The sequence below is a fragment of the Spea bombifrons genome, chromosome 7, assembly GCF_027358695.1.
Source record: "Spea bombifrons isolate aSpeBom1 chromosome 7, aSpeBom1.2.pri, whole genome shotgun sequence".
Taxonomy (NCBI): Eukaryota; Metazoa; Chordata; class Amphibia; order Anura; family Pelobatidae; genus Spea; species Spea bombifrons.
In genome coordinates, this window is record NC_071093.1 from 31550580 (window position 1) to 31575901 (window position 25322).

At 36.3% G+C, this 25322-nt stretch overlaps 1 protein-coding gene across 1 annotated transcript in view; it reads right to left on the reverse strand.

Annotated features, from left to right (window-relative positions):
• COL5A2 (collagen type V alpha 2 chain) overlaps positions 1-25322 on the reverse strand; it is a 63678-nt gene that overhangs the window by 3186 nt on the left and 35170 nt on the right. Inside the window, exons 7-51 of the mRNA XM_053472219.1 lie at positions 25041-25136; positions 24786-24860; positions 24106-24150; positions 22768-22821; positions 22595-22648; positions 22271-22324; positions 21634-21687; positions 21383-21436; positions 21248-21292; positions 20754-20807; positions 20335-20379; positions 19246-19299; positions 17270-17368; positions 17138-17182; positions 16958-17056; positions 16578-16631; positions 16197-16304; positions 14467-14520; positions 14187-14285; positions 13507-13560; positions 13086-13184; positions 12949-13002; positions 12804-12857; positions 12576-12629; positions 12048-12101; positions 11798-11842; positions 11579-11677; positions 10852-10959; positions 10713-10766; positions 9964-10017; positions 9830-9883; positions 8704-8757; positions 7816-7923; positions 7245-7298; positions 6758-6811; positions 6121-6282; positions 5100-5207; positions 2889-2996; positions 2630-2683; positions 2089-2196; positions 1794-1847; positions 1587-1694; positions 1064-1117; positions 416-523; positions 19-304 (exon numbers count right to left, since the gene is read on the reverse strand). Of these exons, the coding sequence (XP_053328194.1) occupies positions 19-304; positions 416-523; positions 1064-1117; positions 1587-1694; positions 1794-1847; positions 2089-2196; positions 2630-2683; positions 2889-2996; positions 5100-5207; positions 6121-6282; positions 6758-6811; positions 7245-7298; positions 7816-7923; positions 8704-8757; positions 9830-9883; positions 9964-10017; positions 10713-10766; positions 10852-10959; positions 11579-11677; positions 11798-11842; positions 12048-12101; positions 12576-12629; positions 12804-12857; positions 12949-13002; positions 13086-13184; positions 13507-13560; positions 14187-14285; positions 14467-14520; positions 16197-16304; positions 16578-16631; positions 16958-17056; positions 17138-17182; positions 17270-17368; positions 19246-19299; positions 20335-20379; positions 20754-20807; positions 21248-21292; positions 21383-21436; positions 21634-21687; positions 22271-22324; positions 22595-22648; positions 22768-22821; positions 24106-24150; positions 24786-24860; positions 25041-25136 (3445 nt within the window). The remainder of the gene's footprint in view (positions 1-18; positions 305-415; positions 524-1063; positions 1118-1586; positions 1695-1793; positions 1848-2088; positions 2197-2629; positions 2684-2888; positions 2997-5099; positions 5208-6120; positions 6283-6757; positions 6812-7244; positions 7299-7815; positions 7924-8703; positions 8758-9829; positions 9884-9963; positions 10018-10712; positions 10767-10851; positions 10960-11578; positions 11678-11797; positions 11843-12047; positions 12102-12575; positions 12630-12803; positions 12858-12948; positions 13003-13085; positions 13185-13506; positions 13561-14186; positions 14286-14466; positions 14521-16196; positions 16305-16577; positions 16632-16957; positions 17057-17137; positions 17183-17269; positions 17369-19245; positions 19300-20334; positions 20380-20753; positions 20808-21247; positions 21293-21382; positions 21437-21633; positions 21688-22270; positions 22325-22594; positions 22649-22767; positions 22822-24105; positions 24151-24785; positions 24861-25040; positions 25137-25322) is intronic.

Sequence of the window (25322 nt, forward strand, 5' to 3'; positions counted from 1 at the left end):
TATGCACTGCATACTCACCGCTCTTTTTGGAAGGGTGGCACTGTTTCAAATCATCACAAGTACGTGCTGGGTTCTTCTTGGAACCATCTGGTCTCTTCATGTTTTCAATCTGGCTACTCAAAGATTTCAAGGTGGCCTGGACACCTGGGTCAGTCTTATTTCCATCACTAGCTGCTTCATCATCAGTAAACTCAGGCAACGGTTCTGGGATAGTGTCATAACCACCCAATAAATCATCAATAGCAGCTGTGAGGAGACCAGGTGGGCCAGGAGGGCCAGGAGGACCAGGGTCACCAGTGGGTCCCTAAACAAAATGTGCACTGATGATTTATCTAGTAATTTGTTTCTGCTGACAGTCTAATCTTACATCTTTTAATTGAAATATTATTTACAACAATGTAAAGCTGGACATTACCTCTGGTCCAGCTTCTCCAACAGTTCCTCGAACACCAGGAGGTCCAACTGGCCCTGTAGGCCCTGGGTTACCTTCTTTGCCTGGAGGTCCAACTGGACCAGGGGGGCCCTGGAAAATAATGTAAAAATGACAACAGGATGCATTAGAAAGATTTTTTGTTTTCTACAAGTTAACTATAAATGAGAAAAATACAGACATAAACACCTAATATATCATGCCAACTATTTCTGTGTGGAAAATGACATTTATGATTTAATTAAATGTAGCTTACACGTATGTATGTAAAAATGATTTATACAATATAACTGACTTATAAAACACTAAACACTAAAACGTCACAATTTTAGTGGCCTGGTCACAATTATTTATATTAAGTAAAAGGTGCTTAAATATATCTCCAGATGGCCTCTACCACTTTGTGACCTAAGCCAAAGAGGAAAATAAGTGGTTGCCAGTAGGTCAAATCTGTACTCCAGTGCCCAAAAGGGCAAAACAGTTTAAAATCATTAGTTACCTACATATAGGATGTCCTATGGAATATAACAGATATTGGATACTTGTCAGTCACATATGATAATCTTTACATCCACTGCATTTTACTCAAAATTATTCATGAAAATATTATAAATGGGAAAAAAACAATCTTACTCTGGGTCCAAAAGGTCCTGGAAGTCCAGTACTGCCTTGTTCGCCAGCAGGGCCCTAAAAATTAAATCAGCATACTTCAGAATCAACACATTTCTGCTTCCAAAATATTTTAAAAAACAACAAGCCTTCAAGTATCAACAAAATCACTTATCTACAAAGCAAAAAAAATGATCTACAGTTTTAAAAAGAAAAAATACTACAACTGAATTGTAAAAATGAAAATGAGTCAAGGTTTGTTGAGAATAAATTAGTTTCCAGTGGGTAGGTTAATGTTATTTTAAACTAGAAGTTACACATTTTATGACAAAAGGCACACCAACTACCTTATAAGAGACCAGAAAGCAAATGCATCTGCTTCCTATGACCTTATTTTGTGCATTATATGCATTAGAATGACAAAGATAGAGATGGCTTAGAAATGTATGCTTTTATAATTAAACTCAACACCTGATATATAATTCCCTTAACGTGTGCATAGTAAAGTAAAGTCTAATTAAAAATGTTGTTAAAAAACAATACTTACTGGAGGACCTGGAAGTCCCTGTAAACCAGTGAATCCTCTGTGACCCTTCTGTCCTCTTTCACCACGTTCACCGTTGTCTCCTTTGTCCCCTTGTGGTCCTTGGGGTCCCTGCAGATGAACAAGTAACATATTTTAGAAAATTATAATTCTGTTTTTTTGTACACAGATCAATACAGTTTAGCATTAAGCAAGATTGACAAAACTTACTAGGAAGCCACGTTTCCCAGCTCTGCCAGATGGACCCATGGGGCCTCTAGAACCCTACAAATGAAAGTAGCAGAATAAATATCAGATATATGTAAAGTCGCTATAGATGGATATATGTAATTAAACAATACAATTGGGAAAATTTGACTCTCCAACTGTTGACAGGAAGCAATCTTCTGAAGAAACCTAGGAGGCCTTGAGTCAATCCCAGCGTAGGATATTAGTGTTTTGTTTACATAATTAAATAATGTATGTACCCTGGTAAAGCATATGGGCATATATAAGCTTGACTTACTGTTTCACCTCTTGGTCCAGCTTCTCCAGGAGCACCAACTGGCCCTTGTGTTCCTGGAGCTCCTTGAGCCCCTGCCATTCCCTCAGGACCAGGTTCACCACGATCACCCTAAAAATAAACAGATTCCTAATTACAAAATGCAGCATCCCCTTCATCTTAAACTTCTATTGTTATTTCTATGTTTATGCCACCCTCATGACCCTTATCATTGTGTATTAAAATAACACCATCATTATTAATCCACACAAAAATTTATATAAGATTTTTTTATTTTAGTAATAGTTTATAACAGCATTTTAATGTACCTAGCGCTAGTGGTTATGGGTGAAGGGGGAAGGGAACTTAGATGCCCCAAGGATTCTAGTTTTACTTTTAACCCCTATCCCTCTGGTAATGGGATGGGGGCAAAGGGAAGGCACACCTCCTGAGTCCACCTTCCAAACATGTATCACATATGTGGTTGGCACAGAAAGAATTAAAGAAGCATAAACATCATAATATCAAAAAAGCAAAAACAACTTAAATGGCATAAATAACATACACGCTTTCCAGTAGCTCCATCTCGTCCAGGAGGACCATCATTACCATGAGGACCCTAAAAAACACATTATTTTTCATTAATAACATGGATGCAGATAGTGTAATATGGTGGTTGGAGTATATCTTAATAGATACAATTATTAATGGTTGCCCATTGGCCAAAAACAATGTGGTAATTTTAAACAAAATGTTTTAGAAATAGATAAGACATGGCATATTGCATATATATGGCACTTTTGGAAATTAGACAATACACTAACCTCTGCTCCAGGTTCCCCAACAGGACCATTTGCACCAGGAAGACCAATAGGACCAGATGGACCTTTGTCTCCAGAGGAACCAGGAGGACCCTGCTTTCCTGGAGATCCCTAAAAATAAAAAATATATAAGTATAGCAACATTATTCTAAAAACCAAGGCAACAGACGTGTATTTTTTCTGCAGATAACATATTTAACTTAACAACAATACTTCTGCAGGTTGTAAAAGGCCAATTAAGGAAAACAATGTTGATCTCAATACCAAGCCAAATATATCTAGCACATCTGTTTGGATTATTGAAATCTTAAAAAATACAGGCTCTTAACTTTTTGTCAGTTTATTTAGAAATAAGCCGACACTGTTTTTTAATATATTTGTAGGATTTCGCAAACTATTGCTTTCCAACATTTTCCTCATACAATATGTAATTAAGCAAAAGTCTTGACTTTATGCTATCCTTGCCTGGATTTAATGGTTCAACATTTAGTACATCTGGCACACTTATTTCTTTGTTTTATCTAAACAGTGTCTACATAGCTCTTGAGGCTATCTTTAATCTTTACTTTTAACTCATTCGATGGCAACACATTGTTTCACAGCTCATATATTACCGTATTTGCTCGATTATAAGACGACCCTGATTATAAGACGACCCCCCAAAATCTGAATATTAACTTAGGAAAAAAAGAAAAAGCCTGAATATAAGACGACCCCAAAGGAAAAAAGTTTTACCAGTAAATGTTAATTCATGTAAACTCTTTTTTTTAATAAAAGCTATGATTGAGAAAAAGATTTCTTTTGTTTTTATTTCTTGTATTTTCCAAACTGTCCCCCAGTTACGCACATCTGCCCCCAGGCTTGCCACTCCAATATGGCACTGTGGCCCATGATATGCCTCTTAACCCTCTATATGCCACTGTGCCCCATGGTATGCCTTTTGACCCCCTATGTGCCACTCTGCCTCCAGAAATGCCTTATACCCCTATATCCCATTCTGGCATTTAGGGGGTTAAAATGCATATTATGGGGCAGAGTGGCACATAGGGAGGTATAAGGCATTTCAGGAGGCAGAGTGGCATTAAGGGAGTTAAAAGGCATTGTATAGAGCACTCTGCCTCCAGAAATGCCTTATACCCCTATATGCCACTCTGCCATTTAGGGGGTTAAAAGGCATATTATGGGGCAGAGTGGCATATAGGGAGGTATAAGGCATTTCAGGAGGCAGAGTGCTCTATTAAATGCCCCCTTAACGCCACTCCAGAAATGCCCTATGCCCCCATTTAACACACACACACCCTATAACCCCATTTAACTAACACACTCTCTCTCTCTCTCTCCTCTCTCTCTCTCACCCCCTCTCTCTCTCCCCCCCCTCTCTCTCTCACCCCCCTTCCCCCGCTCTCCCCCCTCTCTTACCGGTGCTTCCAGCCGGGGCAGCGGGTTGACGTCGCCTTCTGCTGCAGCCGGAAGGAGGTGTGGCTAGCAGCGGGGGTTTGTATGCGTCCGTCGCGTATACTTTCCCCGACTCTGACAGTCGGGGAAGGTCTATGCGACGGACGCAGACAACCCCCGCTGCTAGCCACACCTCCTTCCGGCTGCAGCGGACGTTGTCTACGCGCATCGCGTAGACGTCAACCCGCTGCCCCGGCAACAAAGCAGGAAGCACCGGTAAGTGTGTGTATGGGGGGGGGGTCGGGTGAGACAGGAGGATCCAGGTCCCCTGCAGCGGTGCGGGGGATCTGGATCTTAGTCTCCTAATCAGACCTCTATTTGAGGTCTGATTAGAAGACGACCCCGATTAGAAGACGAGGGGTATTTTTCAGAGCATTTGCTCTGAAAAAAACCTCGTCTTATAATCGAGCAAATACGGTATTCTATAACCCAATGTTCTCCTTATAACTTTATCATGCTGGAAATTCTTGGCTACAATCTTTAAAAACTCATATCATTGTTTCTAGTTTTTTGGCCATAGGGCAAATGATTGATGCTTAAAAGCCTAGTATATATTTTTATACAATTATTGATCTAACCAATACATGCCCATGTCCCTCTTATGTGACTATATGACTAATGATGGGATGTTAGCAAGAAACAGTGGTTTATTAGCCAAAGAAATGTTTGTTAATTATTATTATATTCTGTATCCCCTTCTATATGTTTTATTCATATATATATATTTTTATTGAATTAGCTGTCAGGATATTAACGTACCGCTGGCCCAGGAAGTCCTGGCATTCCTCTTTCTCCTCTTTGACCAGGCATACCAACAATACCTCTTTGGCCAGTCGTTCCAGCTGGACCTGGTGGACCATCAGGACCCTAAGTAAATGAAGATAATTTAAGGTTATACTGTGCATTTTGTACCATACAAAATGCATGTTAAAGAGTCAAAAGCCATGTCTACTGATTCTAAACATAGTTAACCTAACTTGCTTGAAACTTGCGACAAATCACACAAAGCTTTTCTGAAATCTATGATGATACAGCTTTGATGGACCTATACATACAACTGAATACAAAATATTGTTTGGAAATTAAAATCATTTTTTTCAACTTTTTCTGCATTGCATTACATAAATAAAACTATTGAGGTATAAAAAGAACAGATGTTTGTATGCTGAATGTGCTAGATCGTATGGTTAATATTATATATTATGGTAACTTTGATAATAATTGTATAAAAACCCAATTTGTTAACGGTGAATTGTTGGGTATTAATAACGTTTGATTAAGCCTACAACTTTCTTCCATAATACATGTCCTCATTTTCCAACAGGAGAATGTTTTCGATTAACACGACAACTGATTAACTCATTTTCGTGTTAAAAGAGATTTAAAAATCTCTGTGTCAGTAAGTCTTAAGTATTTTGAAAGCCTGTTTTTTGAAGAATATGGTTCTAGGAGGTGTTCAATTCTACTGCAAGGGATTTTCCCCCATCTGTTATCATTTCACATATATTGTAATGTATTATTAATGTTAGAAAAGGAACACAACGGTACAAGACACAAATTATAATTGTTTATATGTATCATACTTAAGGGTAAAGTGTTATATTTCAAGCAATCAGTACAACTACCTCAACCACCAATCAACTATCAACAAAGAACTAACCAAATGTGTCGGACGACTGATCTATAATTACTTTAGTCTCTTCATAATAAATATTGTCCCCCAATTGTTTTATTGTATTGTAATAAAATATGTTTTGTTTATTAGTATTTGGTAACTTGCCGGCTGTCCGTCATCTCCAGAATCTCCTTTGTCACCAGGACTTCCAGAGGGTCCAGCAGCGCCTCTGTCTCCAATACGACCATGTGTTCCAGGGTCACCACGAATTCCAGGTGGACCTTCCTTGCCAGGATCACCAATAGGACCAGCTGGGCCAACAGCTCCCTTTTACAAAATGACCAAATATTACAAATTACATTCTAGAGCAGTTGAGCACAGCCATTGGCTCATTGGGGGAAAAAAAAAAAAAAATATATATATATATATATATATATATATATATATACTGAAAATGGTAGATATGCAACTCGTTTGCTCCCAAATATACAGAACATTGTAACTTTGACTGTTGTGGAACAGGCCGTTTGCTTACATATCGTAATGGTAAGGGATGCTTTCCTTTACGTATTGAATTACGGCATTGAGAAAAAGTACTATTAGCACTTTATTTTTACTGGTTAAATATGTAGCATCAAATAGTGAAGATGAATATACTGTGAAATATATTATGTACATTATATATCACATAGGTAATATTATTTTTTGCATGCAAGGTGATCATTTCATAAAACCATACATGGATCATTTTCATAAAATTTACCATATCAACACGATTTTTGAAAGGCGAAGATATACTCACAGCAGATCCAGGAGGGCCAACTCTACCCGCAGACCCAGGGAATCCTGTAGCACCCTAAACACACATCAATGTATTAGAAATAAATGGAGCAAATGTGAATTCTAGAGAGAACACTATGTAAGTGACTAATTGCTAAGGTTAAGGTAAAGATTGGGATATGGAACCATTTAGGTTAGTTATTAGACAGGATCTGGTCTGAGTGTGACAAGGTTGGGAGTAAGGCTAGCTTCTTTACCGCTCACCATGCTGCACTGGGGCATTTTGTTCATGTTCACTTTACAGCTCTGACAGCTGAGGTAACGCATTAAATTCAGATCAAACAATACAGAGATTTTTTAAAATGTATTATAAAATTAAAGGTGCATGGAGATACCTTGTGGAAAGGCAAAATGTGTCACACATATAATAAATACATTGGAATGTGCTGTAATGTAATAAAACATTGATATCTGGACTCTGGCTGAAAAGGAAAGATATGTTGACTTACAGGTGGTCCTTGAGTTCCTCTGCCACCTTTCAGACCAGGAACTCCAGATGGCCCCTAAAATGACAGATATGCCATCACTAATACATTTACTATACATATACAATCAGTTTGAGAAATCTGCCCAAAACTGAATGAAGCAAAATAATAATGCTAAAGTAATAAACCATATTAAGTATTAGTCAGTAAAATTATTATTATAAAATGTTATTTAATAAAATGTGTCCAGTCTAACTGGACCAATCCAAGAAGTTATTTTTATCACTGAGACCCCCCCTTGTATTTATATGAAAGTTAACATAGTGTGTGGTTTTCATAAAACATCCATCATATTCAGCCATCTATTACTTATACACAGAACAACTATTGCCCTCCCTGTTAAACCCACAACATGTAAGTTAATAATTGTCATGGCAATTGATAATTGTCATGGCAAAAAAGATATTTCCCTCATTTTTGTTACCCAGGTAACCTAGATTTCATTTTTTTCAAATAAAAGTATAGCACATATTTGAAAGTGCTGAAATAGCAATGATAGCTTTTTAGACAGAAACAGTTAATCTTTAATACTTACAGGTGAGCCTGGGGATCCAGAAAGCCCTTGTGGTCCTGGAGATCCAGCATCACCTTTTTGACCGGGTTCTCCTGGTTCTCCTTTGACACCTGGTTGTCCATCAGGTCCCTACAAACAACAACATTTAGAACATAGATTTGGCATTTTTATAACATATTAAAAAATATCTTTAATAAACATGTCTTTTAATGATACTCTCCTAACTGTCATAATTGATGTGCTTGATTTTACTGGCGCTAGAATTCACTATCTCATTCTGTCACACTCTCCCTTATTTATTCCATCTTTAAACTCTCTAGAAACCCACCTGTCTAGAAGAAGAATCATACAACCGATCCTCTTAATAGACACAAACTGCTTTCAGGATGAAACCATCTATCCACCCCCCAGTCTTAAGACCAGTGAAGCTACAATCAAATCATCCTCCCCCAAGCAGCCCCTGACTGTCTGTCTTATTTTCCTCACCCTTCATTATAAACTGTAAGCTTAGAAGAGCAAGGCCTCTCTTCTCATTTCTTTGAGAAACGTGTTTACAATATGTTGTATAATGTCAACTTTATTGTATGCACTCTTCTCCTATTTACCAGAAGGATGGATGATACAAGAAACCTAATATTTGTATAAACTGGGACAAAAGTTCAACTATTGTTTAATTTTATTTTTTTGTTTCTTCCCTGAAACTTCATCCTCAAAAAACTGATGATCTTCAAAAATTAAAAGTGATTATAAAGGTTCGACCTACCATATAATTTCCTTCTCATTTCATGTGAGAAATATGAATTAAAATATTCCCAGCACGCGCACTTAATGGTTATTTGCATCACATAACATAACTTGTATTTGTCCATGATCATAGTAAACTTAGAATAAATATTAATGATTACATACCGGTGGACCAGCAAATCCAACAGGGCCAGTTGGACCAATTTCACCACGGGAGCCCTGTGATATTATAAAAATGTCAATTCACAAATTTGAAAACATTGTAAAAATATTATTGCTCTGATAATCTGTGCTATATAGATATTATCCGATAGCGAACAACGCTGCTTTATTGCTCTGATAATCTGTGCTATATAGATATTATCCGATAGCGAACAACGCTGCTTTATATAATTTGCTTCAACATTGGCCAGCTTTCCTTTTATATCACAATGAAACAATGAAGTTTTATATAAAAAAATGCTCATATAGTTAGTTTATATCTACCACATTCAAAGGGTAATTTATTTGGACCTGTGTGTCTTAAGACAACTTGTGAAACAGTTGTGGATGTAGTCAGTTGAGAAGGTTATCAAAGCCTCAAGAGCTGTACCTAAATAAATTGTTGATTGATCAATACATTTTTAAAATATTGAGTTTTGTGGGCTCTTAACATACTCAATTCTGTAATAAGTGGGTAAGAAATGAAAATGTTACTTCTTGGAAGGACTTCCAAATATAGACTACATAGAACAAATTTTAAAGGTCAACTCAATATGTGTTTTGGAAGTACAAAAGAAGAAGATACATGGAAATAGATTCTGTTCATACAATGTGGCTGTTATGACACATATAGATTTAGTGGTGGTTAAGTCTACTAAAAAAATGTTTAAATACTAAATACATATACAACTGCTGTTTTAATAGTGGAGCTATCTTATTTACTTCTTATGATTGTGCAATTGATGCAGGACTTAAGGATCTTGGGAAAAGTTTGATTTTATAGCCAAACGTTTCCAGTGTTCTTTGTCTTGGGCTATTCTTTAACTTAGTTGTAGAAGACAACTTAGCCTACTGCACACAAAGCTCAATGGGTTTCCTCACTACAATATGCAATCATGCAAGTCCCTTGCAAAAATGAGGTATTGATGTTATTAACAACTAATTCAATTCTAGAGCTGCTTATTGAATTATGAGCCAGTATCAATAGACCATGACAATAATGGAAACATAATATTTGATACATTCTAGCTATACTGCAATCTGATTCACCCAATCATGTGTTAACGTTTTGCACAAAAAGGTTACTCACAGGAGTTCCCCGGGAACCAAATGGACCCATTACACCACGTGGACCAGGCTCACCCTGAAATAAATCAAGTATTGTTAGCATAAATACCAATTTGATTTCAAAAGTAATGGATCGTTAACTGTAACAGTACCTACCTTTTCACCAGCTGGACCAGCAGAACCAGGAGGACCGAGGGGACCAGGAAGACCCTACATAAATGCAAAAAAAAAACAGATTTAGGTTATCTATGTTTTACTTGTAAGTTTCATACTGTATATTTTTATGAGTTTTTTATATACATTTATATTACATTTTCAACTCCAGCAGTTGTGTTGTAGATGAAAGTGGTGTATGGATACATACAGAATTTTGTGCCATATATAATAGAGCATGAGTGATAAATGTAAGAATGTAAGTAATTTGTAGGGAGAAAATATGTCATAACCTACTTGATCCACAACCAGCTTACTGACTGTATGGAGGACCTTACAAGCTGGGTAGGCTGCTACATAGTACATGTTGAAAAATAAAGATCTTATATGTTCAATAAATTGTAATGATTTTAACATTTAATAGGCAAGTTCCTTTAGATATGTGGTCCTAATAAGAAGGTCACAGCTGACTTGTAACACACTGTACATACTACAACACGGGGCCTTGCAATGAGATTATCAACAAACCTCCAGCAGTTGGAATAGATGATTCACTTATCTTACAAAACAGATGTTTTCACACAGATTTACGTAAAAACTACAAGCGTCTCAGGGCTTTTATATGCAAAAGAAAGGCTTTAAATGTAATATGATTTCAAGTTGTGATGCATTGTCTTTGGAAAGGTAACACAACTTTCCTAATTCAATGTCTAACTGTCTGGTGTAAAGGCACTCTCAATGTTTGTACTTACTCTTGCACCATCATTGCCGGGGGTACCTTCAGCACCTTTTTCTCCAAGACCTCCCTATAAAACATAATGCTTGGATGTCATTCTATGGCTTATATAAAACAAGATCTTCTACATATCTGAAGTACAAAAACTGGCTTACCCTATCACCTTTTGGACCAGGTGTTCCAGCGATACCTCTTTCTCCAGGCATACCTTGTAAACCAGGAGGGCCAGCATCACCAGGAGTACCAGTCGGACCTGGACTTCCCTGAGATTAAATACAATGATATGTTTAAAATAGTAAACTCAAACTATTTTAATATTTTGATGTTCTTTACTTTCATTTTACGTATTTGCCCAAAACTGAATACCACAAGTGAACCAAATGCAGAATGTTTTATAATAGTCCTGCATGAATGTGTTAAGGTATTTTAGATTTCAATAAACTAAGAGATGTATTTGTTGTATTAACTTCCTAAACTCTTATCACAATAAGTGGGATTGATTAGTAAAGATTATGATAACTAGTCAATAAAAAAGGTTCCTAGCCTGTAAAAGATGGTGGTCCAGTCAATTGCTAGACCTACCTATAATACCATTTTACTCGACGGTTAGATTTGTTTATTTTTTTCACAGACTAATTTGCTAGTTGGCTATAAATTCAATTTGATTACAGATGAAAATAAATTAAATATCAACAACCCATACTATCATTTAGCTCTGAAATTTTGTATTTTACATTGTAGGTAATATGGAAAAATAACTAATATTACCGGTACTTATAAGTAATATTAACAAGAGGCTCACGTATAATTACTTGTATTCAAAAACAGAAATTGCATGAAAGCATGAAAGGCGTATAAATATATAAAAATCGGTTAACTCACCTTTGGACCATCAGGTCCATGACCTCCGGCCATACCCTTTTCTCCTGATAGACCTGAAGCTCCAGGTTCTCCTCTTTCACCGGGATTACCACGTTCTCCCTATAAAGATAAGTACTTATAATTAATTCCATCACATACTGTCTGTGAAACAGAAAACAAGGCCAAAAAATGGTTGTATTATCTTATACAGATAAACAGATTATCATTCTAGATACTTACTCTAGGGCCAAGTGGACCTGCAGCTCCTGAATCTCCAGGAACACCCTGTGATCAACATAGGATATATACCTTTATTGACAATTCAATCTTGTCTGTTGTGTTAGTTTTAAAATGAAAACAAATGAAATAGAGGATTAAGGAGGATTATGACTCTTATAACATTGTTTTAACTTGGAGAATAGACTAAATCTAAAAATAAACATTTAATCCTGTATAAAAATACTATGCCAGTCAGAAAAATGCTACTTACCTCATCACCAGGCTTTCCAGTCTCTCCGGGAGGTCCAGGAGGACCTGGCAGGCCCTAAAATGCAGAATAAAATCCAGTATTGTCTACCGCAAATCCATGAACATAAATGAGAGTCCTTCATGTAGAATTAAAATTTTATATTATACCAACCCTTCTACCTCCTGTCACCCACTCAAGACAAATATCAGAAACTGTATACAGCGCGAACCTTGAAACTATATATGGTATAATAAATTGTTCCATTCCCTAAATATAATTCCAGGATTCGTTGCCAAAAAATTGATGATGACATCAATGAGATGAGTGGAAATAAATGTCCTAATTAGATTAAGTTAGCGTGCTAGTTCTTAACCAAAGACATTTAATTGATAGACCGCTACCAATGGCTAGGTCATAAACATTAACTGAACGTTAATAATTCAAATGCTGAGGTATATGCCAATGTTAATAAGTAATTATTTAGTATGTCTGATATGTGACATCAAAATAAGTGTCCTGGAGTATAGCATTATGAACAAAACAATATACCTGAAATCCTGTTGGACCTGGTGGGCCTTGTTCACCTCTCTCTCCAGCTGGACCCTAAAAAAATGTATAAATATGTTTCTGAAACATAGTGTTTAATTTAAGATGCTTCTGTTTTGTCATTATGGTTAAGACATATGAGTAACATCAAATGTTATATTTTTAAATGATGGATGAGTCATAGACAGGCTGCTTGCAGAATATTTTCTCAAGCCACATAAACATACTCACTAGGGGACCGGCAGGACCTGAAGGCCCAACTTCACCATCTTTTCCTGGAGTTCCCTAATAATAACAAAACAAATGTAATGTGATTGCAAGTATTTAGCAATTTCAAAACTAAAAAAACAATGCCCCAAATAACAATGATACTTACCCTTTGCCCAGGTACGCCAGCATTGCCTTGTTCACCTGGCTTACCAGGATCACCCTGTCACAGAAAAAAAGTCATTTCATTTGAAAATAAAATTAAGAAAAGTAAACTGATCTAAGACAAATCAAGATAATCCTTACACTGTTTCCTTTAGGACCTGCAGGCCCCAAGGTACCAGGTTCACCACGTATCCCAATTGAACCAGGAGGTCCAGGACGACCATCTTCTCCAGAAGCACCCTGAAATAAATGTCAGCCAACTTTATACATGTCCAAAGATTTTGCCTTTCCCATCTAAGCAACTGAATACTGTAGCAATAATAAAATTATTATATAATAATATGTGTAAACATACTCCAGTAATATTATCAAGGTCACCACTGGCCAGAGACATCCCTTGTAGCAATTACCCATATGGCACCCTAATGGTGGTAAAGAATACAAACAATATTCTGTTCCAGCTAATAATCTAACACCTTTTGTACTGAAACATGCACTGGACCATGTATAGGCATGATCTGCAGCATGTACTAGACCATGTATAGGCATGATGTGCACTTACCACTGGACCTAGTTTGCCTTCAGGACCCTGAACTCCAGGATTTCCAGTTAGACCCTGAAAAATATGAATACTGTATTAGTGACGAGCTCTTACCCAATGCGCTGTATTATGTAGACCTTATCTTGAGAGGAAATTAATAAAGATTGTAAAAAGGAAAGGTCCTAAAATGGAGCATGGAGCACATTAAAAGGATTGTGCAAGACTTTAATGTGCATTGCCTGGAGGAAACAGGATGCACTGAGATATGAATAAAAAAGCCCTATTCAAAGGCTGACTAGACAACCAGTAGCTCTCCAGCTGTGGGTGAGCTATTACTCATAGGACTCTCAACTAGGCTGAAGATCAAAATCAATAACAGCTGAAGAGGCACATGTTCACTAGTCTGGATTTAGGTTCTAAAATGGATATAAGAGATCTGGATAGGTGGAAGTCAACTGCCAGGACAAGCAAGAATATGTTAGGGTGTGATTAGCAGAGGCATAATGTGAGACAGAAAAGATGCTAACCTTCCAGCAGAAATGAAAGAACGCAAGTAATGAAAAAATGAAACAAAAGGTTCTAAATTGTACTGAAATTAATTGGAATACAACAGAACCTCAACCACTTCAGGCTTTGCATGAATAGTGCTATTTAACGCTAAACAAAAACAGTTTTACAGCTCATTTCAGTGTGTTACTTACTCTGGCACCAGGAAGACCGGGTTCACCAAGACGGCCTGGATCCCCATTTGCTCCTTTAGGGCCTGAAACTCCAGCAACTCCCCGTTCTCCTTGAGCTCCCTGCACCAATGTTACACTTCATAAGTAACTTTATGATGTAAATCATATTAACAGAAACAGCATAATGAGTCAATACTCACTTCATTAAATTAGGAAATGGAGGCTCTCATGTTAATATAATGATCACCGTATTCATATTTGCTATAATAACACTTTATATGAACCATTTAAATCACATTACCTTTGGTCCAGGCAATCCATCAGATCCAGGGAAACCACGATTACCAGGAGAACCCTGTCAAAAATAGGACATTAAATATTGATGAAAACACAGTTAAATGCCACATCGTGCCCCATAGATCCTGAGATGAAAACGACCAAAGTAGGTTCAAAGTAGGACCAAAAAAGGACATTACATTTAGTTTAAGAAAGTAATAGTTAGGAAAATGGCCTCACTCACCATCCACTGATAAGAATAGTAATTATGCTCATATTAAAATTCTGACTAAGTAGTTGCTTAAATACAATTACCAGCGAAGGGGCCTTGAAAAAGAATGATTATGGCAAAATGATAGAAATATTGTTCTGGTAGATCCTCTTAGCCTTATTGATTAAGAGATGAGAGACAATCTACACAAAATCAGAGATGAGAAACCTCTATGGATGATACTTAAATGTATTGTAAATATCTTGAATATGCAGGATGCATGTATTTTGGAACACACTTTTAACTAGTTTTTAATTGTTGTTTATCATAATTTAATTAAATTTACGAAATACTAATTATTTAAAAGCATAATTAATTTAGCAAAACTACTTATAGGTTGTGCTATTGATCAACCAGTTTCCTAATGGTTTCCTCACAGAAGCTAAGATCAGGGGCAGTCTATGGCAGAAGTATCCTATCAATTTCCTCATACTAAACAAAAACATAAACTTAACAACAGGGCCATAACTTCCATGGGGCAAGAGTGGGAGCTGCAAGGTGTTGGTGGTGGGGGCTTGAGCTGCAATGCCCCTGCATCCCCTCTCTCTTCCAGAAGAACATGTGATATCAACAAGAGGACCTCTGACTACCCCAGGGCCAAGAGCCCTAGTTATCACAATGCTTAGAGCTTAAAAGGAGTAAATAACTTAACAGTGAGGCATAACCATTGAGAGAACAATAATTTAGTTATCTTTACCCATCATACACACATGGTATTTTTTTATACATGTGTATTGCTTATTTTGAGCTCCATTAAATTATAATTAATGTACAGAACAGTAAAATATAGTATCTGCTTTAATATCTAGATATACTTAAGAAGAATGTACGGCATTGTATTCTGATTTAAGTAACAACGTGTTTATTGAAAAGCCTTCCAAAGCAGATGGCTTAAACGTGCCTCTTGCCAATACCCCCATTAGGCTTCAGTGTCCCACAAAATAATATTACTCATAGCTTGCTTCAAGTTCAACAGTGTTTGTTCCAAACTCCCCTTACTAAATGACTACTTATGGTTACTACATGTTTTGGGGCTCAGAGATCAACTGCTGCTTATCTCAGCATCAAGAAAAAACAAACTCCAACTTTTTTCTACAGAAACAGAGATAACTATTTTACTTTAGTACAGTTGCGAAAGTTCATGAAAACCGACAAGATGAAACAGTTTTGAGAGATTGTGCATACAAGCCAACAGATACATCAGTACAATGCTGTGCTCTTTTGTTTTAGGAAATGTCATATTTCTAAACACAGTTGATGTATTTGTTCTTGTAAATAACCATCAAAAAGATAAAGATACCCCAGATGCATCAGGCAATTGTTTGTCATTAGTGAAAACAAATCATACCAATGATATAAAAGGCTATGTCTTTTATCAAGTCGAAATATTAGTCATTTTAAAATAATTTTATTATGGCAATCAAATACTTTGGAAGGCACAAAAACTTAAATGTGAATCTACATGATTTTATCAAAGTACATACCCTTTCTCCAAGTGGTCCGGGTGGCCCTATTGATCCAGGATCTCCTCTAGGTCCTCGCTTTCCTTCTTCTCCTTGTGGGCCTATAGCACCTTGAGGTCCATGTGGGCCCTGTTGAAATGTAATTAACACCACAGAATTGACACACTTTTATCCCCAAACATTCTGTGCTCCTAAAAAAAGAGGGACATCAGGAAAGACACAGGCAAAGTGATTTGGGTCCTAAAGATGAGCACTTGGGAGGTATCATATAATAAATTTACAATTATAACTTATACTGTGGCAGGAGCCCACATGATTCATAGCTTTATTTAATTACAACCCATATCAGATTTCTAGTACCCCAGTGGGTACTCTATTCTAATTTAATTAACTGATACGTACAGGTTCTCCTTTAGGGCCAGCCTCTCCTTTAAATCCGGGAACTCCAGGATCACCCTAAAATAACAAAAAAAAGTAGATACATATATATTGAGTTTACACAAGGATGAACATTTACAACATAAATAAAATGTTGAAAATCCTCCCAAACCAAACGATGAGCCATTGGAACACAACTATTCGTATGCATAACTACAGTTAGTGTAAAGTAGTGCTTTTAATTCATTAACCTTGTCAGTAATGTAGCACCACCTGGGTTGGCTAAAGAATAACCGAATGTCCGTTTTGTACAATAACAACATTTACAGACACTCCACTGAATGAGTTGAAAACTATAGCTCAATAGCAGGCTAGTTTTATTCTATATATAACAATGTAATTACCGCTGATCCTCTGATACCCGGTGGTCCAGTACTTCCTTGAGGTCCAGGAGATCCGGGTGGTCCTGAGAGGCCCGGTGCCCCTGCAACACCTGGGGCACCCTGCAACAGAATTAACATTATAAATTTGAACAAATTGAATAATTTGAATGCAGTAATAAGATGGCATCGAGAATAACTTACACTAGGTCCTTTAGCACCACCAGCACCATCGGTTCCTACGGCACCCTAAACATAAAAAATAGATTTTCAACAATTTACAAAACACTTACTAGTTAGGGTTAGGAAGAACATCTTGCATAAAAAAATACATACTGGGAGCCCCTGTGACCCAGAAGGTCCTTGTGATCCAGTGTCACCTCTAGGTCCTTGTGGACCTTCTGGTCCACGTGCACCTGTAGGTCCAGCTTCACCCTGAAGTTAAATAAAAAAGACACAATACAATCATGCATGCTTTCAAGGTCATATCATAGAAACTGAAGAAAGTCTGTATGAGTGAAATCAATGAAATTTTATAATTTTACATCTGTATTATGATATATTACTATGAAACTATATTTGACCATATTACCAGTGGAGACTGCACTGAAATTCTTTCAGTACCATCATTACTGGGCTCTATGTCCATTGTTTTAGCAGACTGCACATGAGTCTCTAGCATTAGAGAGCTCATAGTTCATCTGTGAAGGTATCATCATAAATATCTTAGGTGAGGTACACATTTCAAACTGCAGCTCTTCTCTTGTTTGGATAATGTACCCTTACTTATAGAATGTTCTTGATCTACCAGGTCACAGGGGAAGCGGGGACAGCAAAAGTACACTGCCAAGAAATCCTCTTTCTGACTTAGGCCATGTGCTATTCATTTCCAGAAGGATAGAACACATGTTTTTTGACCAAAAATGTCATCCGAAATGGATAAAATGGAAGGTCACAAAAATGCAATGACAAAAATTTTGTACGTACAATAAGCTTTCCGCAAGTTCAAAAGGTTCTACAGAAACACAGTTTCGTGTAAGAAATAGGAGTTACCCTTGAGGTATTTTCATGTTTTCCCATTGTGGGTGCCAAAAGTTTTCTCTTCCAGTTGTTTTTGAAAGCAGTTGGGATTTTTCTAGAGCCAAAGTTGCATGTGAAATGGACTGATTACACGCTATTTAAAGTAATGAAATCGACCATTGTTTGAAATGTCTGCAGATCATTATCCAGGGGAGTACAGAGGGAAAGATATTTCCAGTTTTAAGGCTGTAGCAACAGCTGTCTCAGAGATGGGAAATAAGCAGCACCTGTGGATTTTATTTAAATACAGTTTTGGGGGACCAAAAATCACCAAGTGGTGGATCTCTAGGCTCCTATATATCTGTTACACAGTCTAAAGACGATAAATAAATCAACAATACACCCCCAGCTAAAAAAAAAAACTTGAAGTGACATATAGAGTAACTGCAACATATCTCAAACTGTTACTTAATGTTTATGCTCTAACGAATGACTACGGATATTTCATATTATGAATATACAAATCGATGACAAATGAGTCATATGTGTACTCATGGCATCCACAAAACAACACACTAGGATCACCCTTTTAAGTGTTATAAATTGTGGCTTCTTAAAGATGAAAGTGGGCAAATATAAAACGGTTAACTTGGAACCATCACATACATTTACCATGACTAAATATAAATAAATGCGCAGATTATAATTTGTCCTTTTTGATTGCTTAAATTGTGTTAGCAATAACGGGTGTATCTATTTTACCATATATGGCAAATGATGGCAAACCTATCTTAACCAATAACTCCTACCCTTACAAAGGCTGTCTCAGCATCATAAAAAAGGAAGAACGACTTAAAGAGGAGGAACAATGTGGAAAAATATTAGAACATCAATTTAAGATCTTAACTTTTTTAGTACACATATATTGCCTATTCTTGTCAGTTCACTTCTTATGGTGCTATAAGGTATTGTGAACTAAATTATCTTACAACAGAAACAAGTTATTTTATTTGATTGTGCTCCTATATTGACATATTTGTATATAGACAGTTACATTAAAGGTTACATTGCTGTATTATTGTATATTGGGTAAATTTCAAAAAGGGCATGACATTTAATATGAAATAAAGTCACAAAATTATGTATTTGGTAATAGTACACAGGTCCTATTGCTATAGTTAAGGTACACTAAATTAAATTATAATTATTATGTCAACTGTATACAAGGGGATAAAGAGATATAAAAAATACATACACAAATAACAGGAAGTCATTGGAAATACGGGCATTACCTTCATACCAGGCGAACCGGGAAATCCAGGGGCACCACTTAATCCCATTGGGCCCTGTTAAATAAAAATATTTTTTTACAGTCCATGAAATTGTGTGTTCCTTCACACGATGGTGGAAATTAGTCAGTTACACCAAACAAAGAAGTACATTAAAAGTAAAAAAAAAGATAGGCTTATTATTTTCTAGAAATATTTGTCTATGGGGTAGATGAAATTATCTGTGAAAATGTACTGCTGTGATCAAAGCTGACAATAAGGCCTATATATATAATATCTACACCATACTTTCATTGGTCTGATTGTTCTACAAAAGGGTCATTATCAATTTTTGATAATTTTTGATTTTTGAGTGTTGCTGACTGCTGTAGTAACCTTTCAGTAAAAATACTACTCATTCTTATACAGATCATTATCATATAGTAGCTATAAACCCAGCAAATACCTATTTGTCTCATATGACTACAAAAGCTTTCTTTCCCAAGAGGGACATTTTTAATAAAAATGAGAAATTCTAAAACGTCATGGGCTGAAAGCCTGAACTGAGCACTGGGGAGCTGGTGCAATATCATTCTTCCCTTAAGCTTAAAGCTCATCAGCTAAAAACACCCAAATGATGTCAATGTGAGCCTCGACCAATCAGTTATGAGAAAAAGTGGAACAAGAGATCTACTGGAGCCAATAAGAGATGCTGCAGGAGCACTGATTGCCTACTGGTGACCACGTCCCTGTATGCAAGCAGAAAAAGTACAAGCTGCTTTCTCAAGTATGGGCATTGTGAAAATAACCTTGGCCTCTTGAAAAAGAAGCCAAAATTATTTTAATGTTTAGTGACTCTCTTTTGTGACAGAGCCTATTTCAGTATTAGGTAGTAAACTGCCAAATCAACCTTTCTTCTAGAAAAACATAAATGTTACATATAATGCACTACAATACAATGTAGTTACAGAATAAGTCATAGTCAGAATAGTTTGACTACGGTCCATTAAATATGTTTTTTCAAAATATTCTGAGAATGACTGTGAACACATGAACTAGACCTGCCAATATGCATTACTCTTAACTAGTAACAGACATTAAAACTTGACTTACCATTGATCCAGCTGGTCCAACAAGTCCATTAGCACCTCGTGCACCCTGAAATTGGAACAAGGACACATTTGAATCAGATACATCAGTGTTCAATTGAGTCAGTTGAACACATTACATAATGTGTGTAAATATGATAATAAATAAAAAAGTTTAATTTCAAAATGTCCGCCACCCTGCTATTTTGGGGAACGGAGGTGACTGATGGCACTGCCCAAGGCCAGGCCTATGGCGGCACCAAAAGTAAATACCTCACTGTTTGGGCCCCCGTGTATTTCAGAATCCTGGAATCTGGAGGGTAGTCCAAGTTGGGCCATGCTCTGACTTGGCGAGCCAGCCCAGAGTCTGTTTTGCTAAACTCTATCATAGACTGATGTTCGGAAGACACATTCTGAAGAACAGACAGAACTTATGTTACTTACAGGTGTTCCTTGTGGTCCAATTCTTCCTCTTTCTCCAGGCATACCTCTAGGCCCCTTTAAAATAGATAAGCCAAATTATGTAATAATTGTTTTGAGTGAGAGGCCATCATGAGGAAAAACTATATTTTAGATAACAGGTTTAATTGTTCTTCATGTTCTAGTGATACATTTTTGTGCTTGTTTATGATGTCAAACACAGCAAAAGCCTCAGAGATTATGATAGGCTACTGCTCAAAAGACAAGGAGCATTATCACTATACTAAAGAAAGTACAATATTCTTAAATACTTTTACCACTGTGTAGTTTACTTCATAAGCCTCTTAAGATGACATGGGTTACATTGTGCTCACGTGTACCCAGAACTCCTCTTACCGTCAGTTATTAGAACAATCCGTACTGAGTGGAAAATACAGAATTTGTCTAAAATTCTAATTATTGTTTGCTGTGAACCATAATATCCAAAATAAATAGTAGTTTCCATTAAAAACACTTACCGCTGGTCCGTTTAAACCCATGGGACCTGGAGGACCATTTTCACCCTATGTAGTACAAGGAAAAATTTGTATCATACATAATGTTTTGTCTCTCATAAAAGTTAACAGAAAAAAAGGCAGGATTTCTATGTTTACCTTTGAGCCAGCTGCTCCAATTTCTCCTTTTGGGCCTAGCAAGCCTTTGTGACCCTATAAAAAGTAATCAAAGTTTATCATTTTTATTATAACTATTCATTGTATTATAATCATTCATGTATGACCTCATTTTTGCTAACCCATATGCAATAATCATTCTTCAGGAGGTACTGTTGCACCTTTTGTAAAAAGCACTATAGTGGGTTTACTAACCAAATAGCCAAGAAGCATGTTCAGTTGAGATTACTTACTCTGTGTCCTTTAAGACCTGGGAGTCCTGGAGCTCCAGGGAAACCTCTAGCTCCCTAAACATAAATAAATATGGATTCCATCATATATAACACAAAAAATACAGGTACATCAATTCACTAAAGCTCAAATTTTCAGCGAAGTTATGGAAAACCATTCAACATCACTCAGCAAGGCAAACCCAAAACCCTCATCAATGAGGCTAGTTTTTGGAAGGGTTTGGGTATTGAACAGTACTTTAAATAATGTTTTTAACGCTTCAATTAGCTAAAACAAAGTGTTAACATTCAACAGAATAAATGAAAGTACCATGGGTACTTCTCTTTGTGTTCTTTCTTTTTCTACCATGTTTTTATTTTCCCCATGATCAGTATGAAATTGGTAATTTGAATCGAGTCAATGTTTAGAGATGTTCTACCTAATTTACTAAGAGCCTTCTGCAATCTGAATTTTACATGAAAACCACGTAGACCTGGCTAAGATTTGAAAAATACCGGTAAATATACAGTATAATGGTAATTTTGTTATTGTATTACTTCTTTTACTGTAAATTGATACATACGTCTATGTAACTATTATTGGATTTAACCATATAATGAGACATATAAATAAAGTAGTATGTTTAAATAAAAAACTTACTGCAGACCCTGGGAATCCGGTTTCACCTGTTTGTCCTGCTCTTCCTGATTCACCCTGGAAATAAAGATTGTGTGGACTTATTCCTTTATAAATGAATATATGGGAATAACAAGTTCCATATTGCAATGAAAATGTTAGGTAATATATTCATTAACTAGAATATTTTGCTATTAAATAAACAATAACTTATTTGCAAAATGGTTTTACAAGTGTTTGCTGGAGATAAATTCTCAAAATAAGCAGTAACATAGTACAATATAGTGAAACATTTAAGATACTTATGGCAAATTTGTGAAAATGTATAATAATGTGTAAATATCTTACATCTTCGCCGGGTTTTCCTGCTGGCCCTTCAGGACCTCGTGGACCAGGTGAACCCTAAACATAAGTAAACATTTATTTTAAAATAAATAAATACATTGTAAATCATGCAATAATTATATAGGATGTGTTTCATAAACAAAGAACCACCTTTCCTAGATACGGTTGGAACTTACCATTGCACCTGGTTCACCTGCCTCGCCAGGCGGACCAGGAGGTCCCATGCCACCCTAGAAAACCACAAAAATAAAATCTTCAGACACAATAATGGAGAATGACATCAAAAACAGAATAAAAAAATACTATAATCAATGGGAGTAGTAGCAACCAATCACATATATATGTTATCTAATCATCATTTTGCTCGCATATATGTAATTGGCTGCTGCTTCGATGACTTCAATGGGAGTGCTACTGAACATATTCAAGATGTTTATAAACTAATGCTTCATGGTTTCCGTAGATCCAGCTGAGAAAGTAGGAAAACGAGACAGAAGTCTCATTTTGTAACTCCAATAACTAAACAATGCATGTGCCAATTTGCAAGAAGTATAATGTATTGGAGTCCATGGATTAGGACTGCAAAGTGTATTCAAAACCAAAATACAATTTCGGGGAGTAGACTGTAAATCTAGCATCTTGAATACTGATAATCATTTTATTTTCAAATACCTGTAACAGTGCAAAAGACAAAGGATATAATTGGCAGTACCAAATGGTTTATTAGGTCTGGGTATATCACACACAGCACAACGGAGCAAATAACTGAATTAATTTCATGTGGTATTTAGTGTGGCTCAACAAAATGAAGTTTAGGTCTAACAGTTGAGAGATACCCAATGATCCTATGTTATAGTGCTTCTAAAATTGTAGGTGCATAAATATTTAAGGAACTCAATTCCATCTCTGTACAACACCAAACCATACTTCAAGTGGATAAAAAGGGACTTGTGTTTTAGAGCAGATAACAGTGTTTGATAGCCCAGCTTCAACACAGTCATAACAATAAACTAAATATTTGTTTTCAGTCTATAGGATGTAAAGAAAGACCAGGAGTTAAAAAAACAACACTGTTTTAGAAAAGACCATGACTAGTAGCTATTCAGAATAAAAAATACTATATTTTACACACAAACTTTAGCTATTTCTACACATATTATTAACACTGTTCGTGCTGTAGACCACCATGACTCACACACAACAAGCATTCTGAGATACTAGAAAAATAGGCTATCAAGAGAAGAAAATGGGGTTGAAGGGTTTTAGTCCCAAAGGGGGACTAATAAACAGTTGCACTCTGGAGTAAATCTGTACGAAACTCAAAGATTGCAAGGAAACAACACAAATGTTATACTTAACAGTTAGAGAGATGACTGAACACTGCAAGGTCATTCTGTCCTTAATCTCTTCATTCTGAGCATTGTTGTATGCAGTTCCAATTCATAAATGACTTCATGAATGATACTACTAACTTCAAATTGATAATATAATTTATCATTCTGTAGCTTACTTACTGGGTTGCCAGGAAGACCTTGGGGACCTCTTGGACCCACTTGACCCTGTAAAAAAAAAAAAAAGAAAAAACTGTGTTCCCTTCAATGTGCTAATGAAGCATAAACTTCAAATCAAACTTGCATATTACAATAAAGAGCAATTATACATGAAAACAGTAACTCTTAGAATAATGATGACGCCTAAATCATCTGCATTCCCTTAATTAAAAAATCATTTCTGTATTCAAAAGGTTTTCATAGGGTATTTAGCTATACTATACTATCCACTATACTATGGATGTACGAAAGGGCCTCAGTGGTAGCCAAATCTGCTTCTGCCATGCTATGACTACTCTGCCCATTTCCATCTCATGTATATCGTAAGCATGCATCATCACCCATGCAAATGACGTGAAGGCTGGTATTCATAAGCGGTTCTTATCAGTTATCTAAACATATATGTTCCTATTGTGTTACTAATTATACTAGCCGGTTTCATTTAATTTGCCAAAATAGTGAATGTTAATACATTTATTAATAATGAAATGTTACCAAAGGATTATGAATGCTCCTCTGTAACTACTGGCGTTAAAGTTGAAAGTGTTTTTTTTTTTGGGGGGGGGGATTTAAAATAATTGTGTTTAGGATTATTGCTGATGAAAAAAAAATATAAAAAATGTAGACAGAATGTATTTTCTTACCACTGAACCAGGCATAAATCCCATTTGTGATCTGGATTTCTCATCAAATCCTCCTTGCATATGAGCTGAAAGTGGCTGTGGAGATAATGTAAATGCTGTTTATTAAATCTAAATAGATACGGTCTTCATAGCTACCTGCCAAAAATGCAGCTTATTCTAACATCATGTATATTGAACATATTATGAAACACAAGTTATTGAAACTGAAATTTTATGAAATACCACTTTGTAGGTTAGAACTGTACTGTCACATACTTGGCCTGGGACAGATGGATGTCCAGGAGGGCCAGGTTCACCAGGCTGTCCAGGGATTCCAGGTTCTCCATCCAATCCAGCAGGACCACGAACACCCTACAAAAAATGTTGTTTGGTTATGGTTTGGTTTATTGTTTGAAATATTACAAGAAGAGCTGTTTTTCATCAAATACTTATATACAGTTATACTGGTTATTACATCAATTAATTCTGTAATTAAATGTGTTATTGGTCCATTCAAAGTAATTGAATTTACAAGCAATTATCTGACCCAGTTGCAGA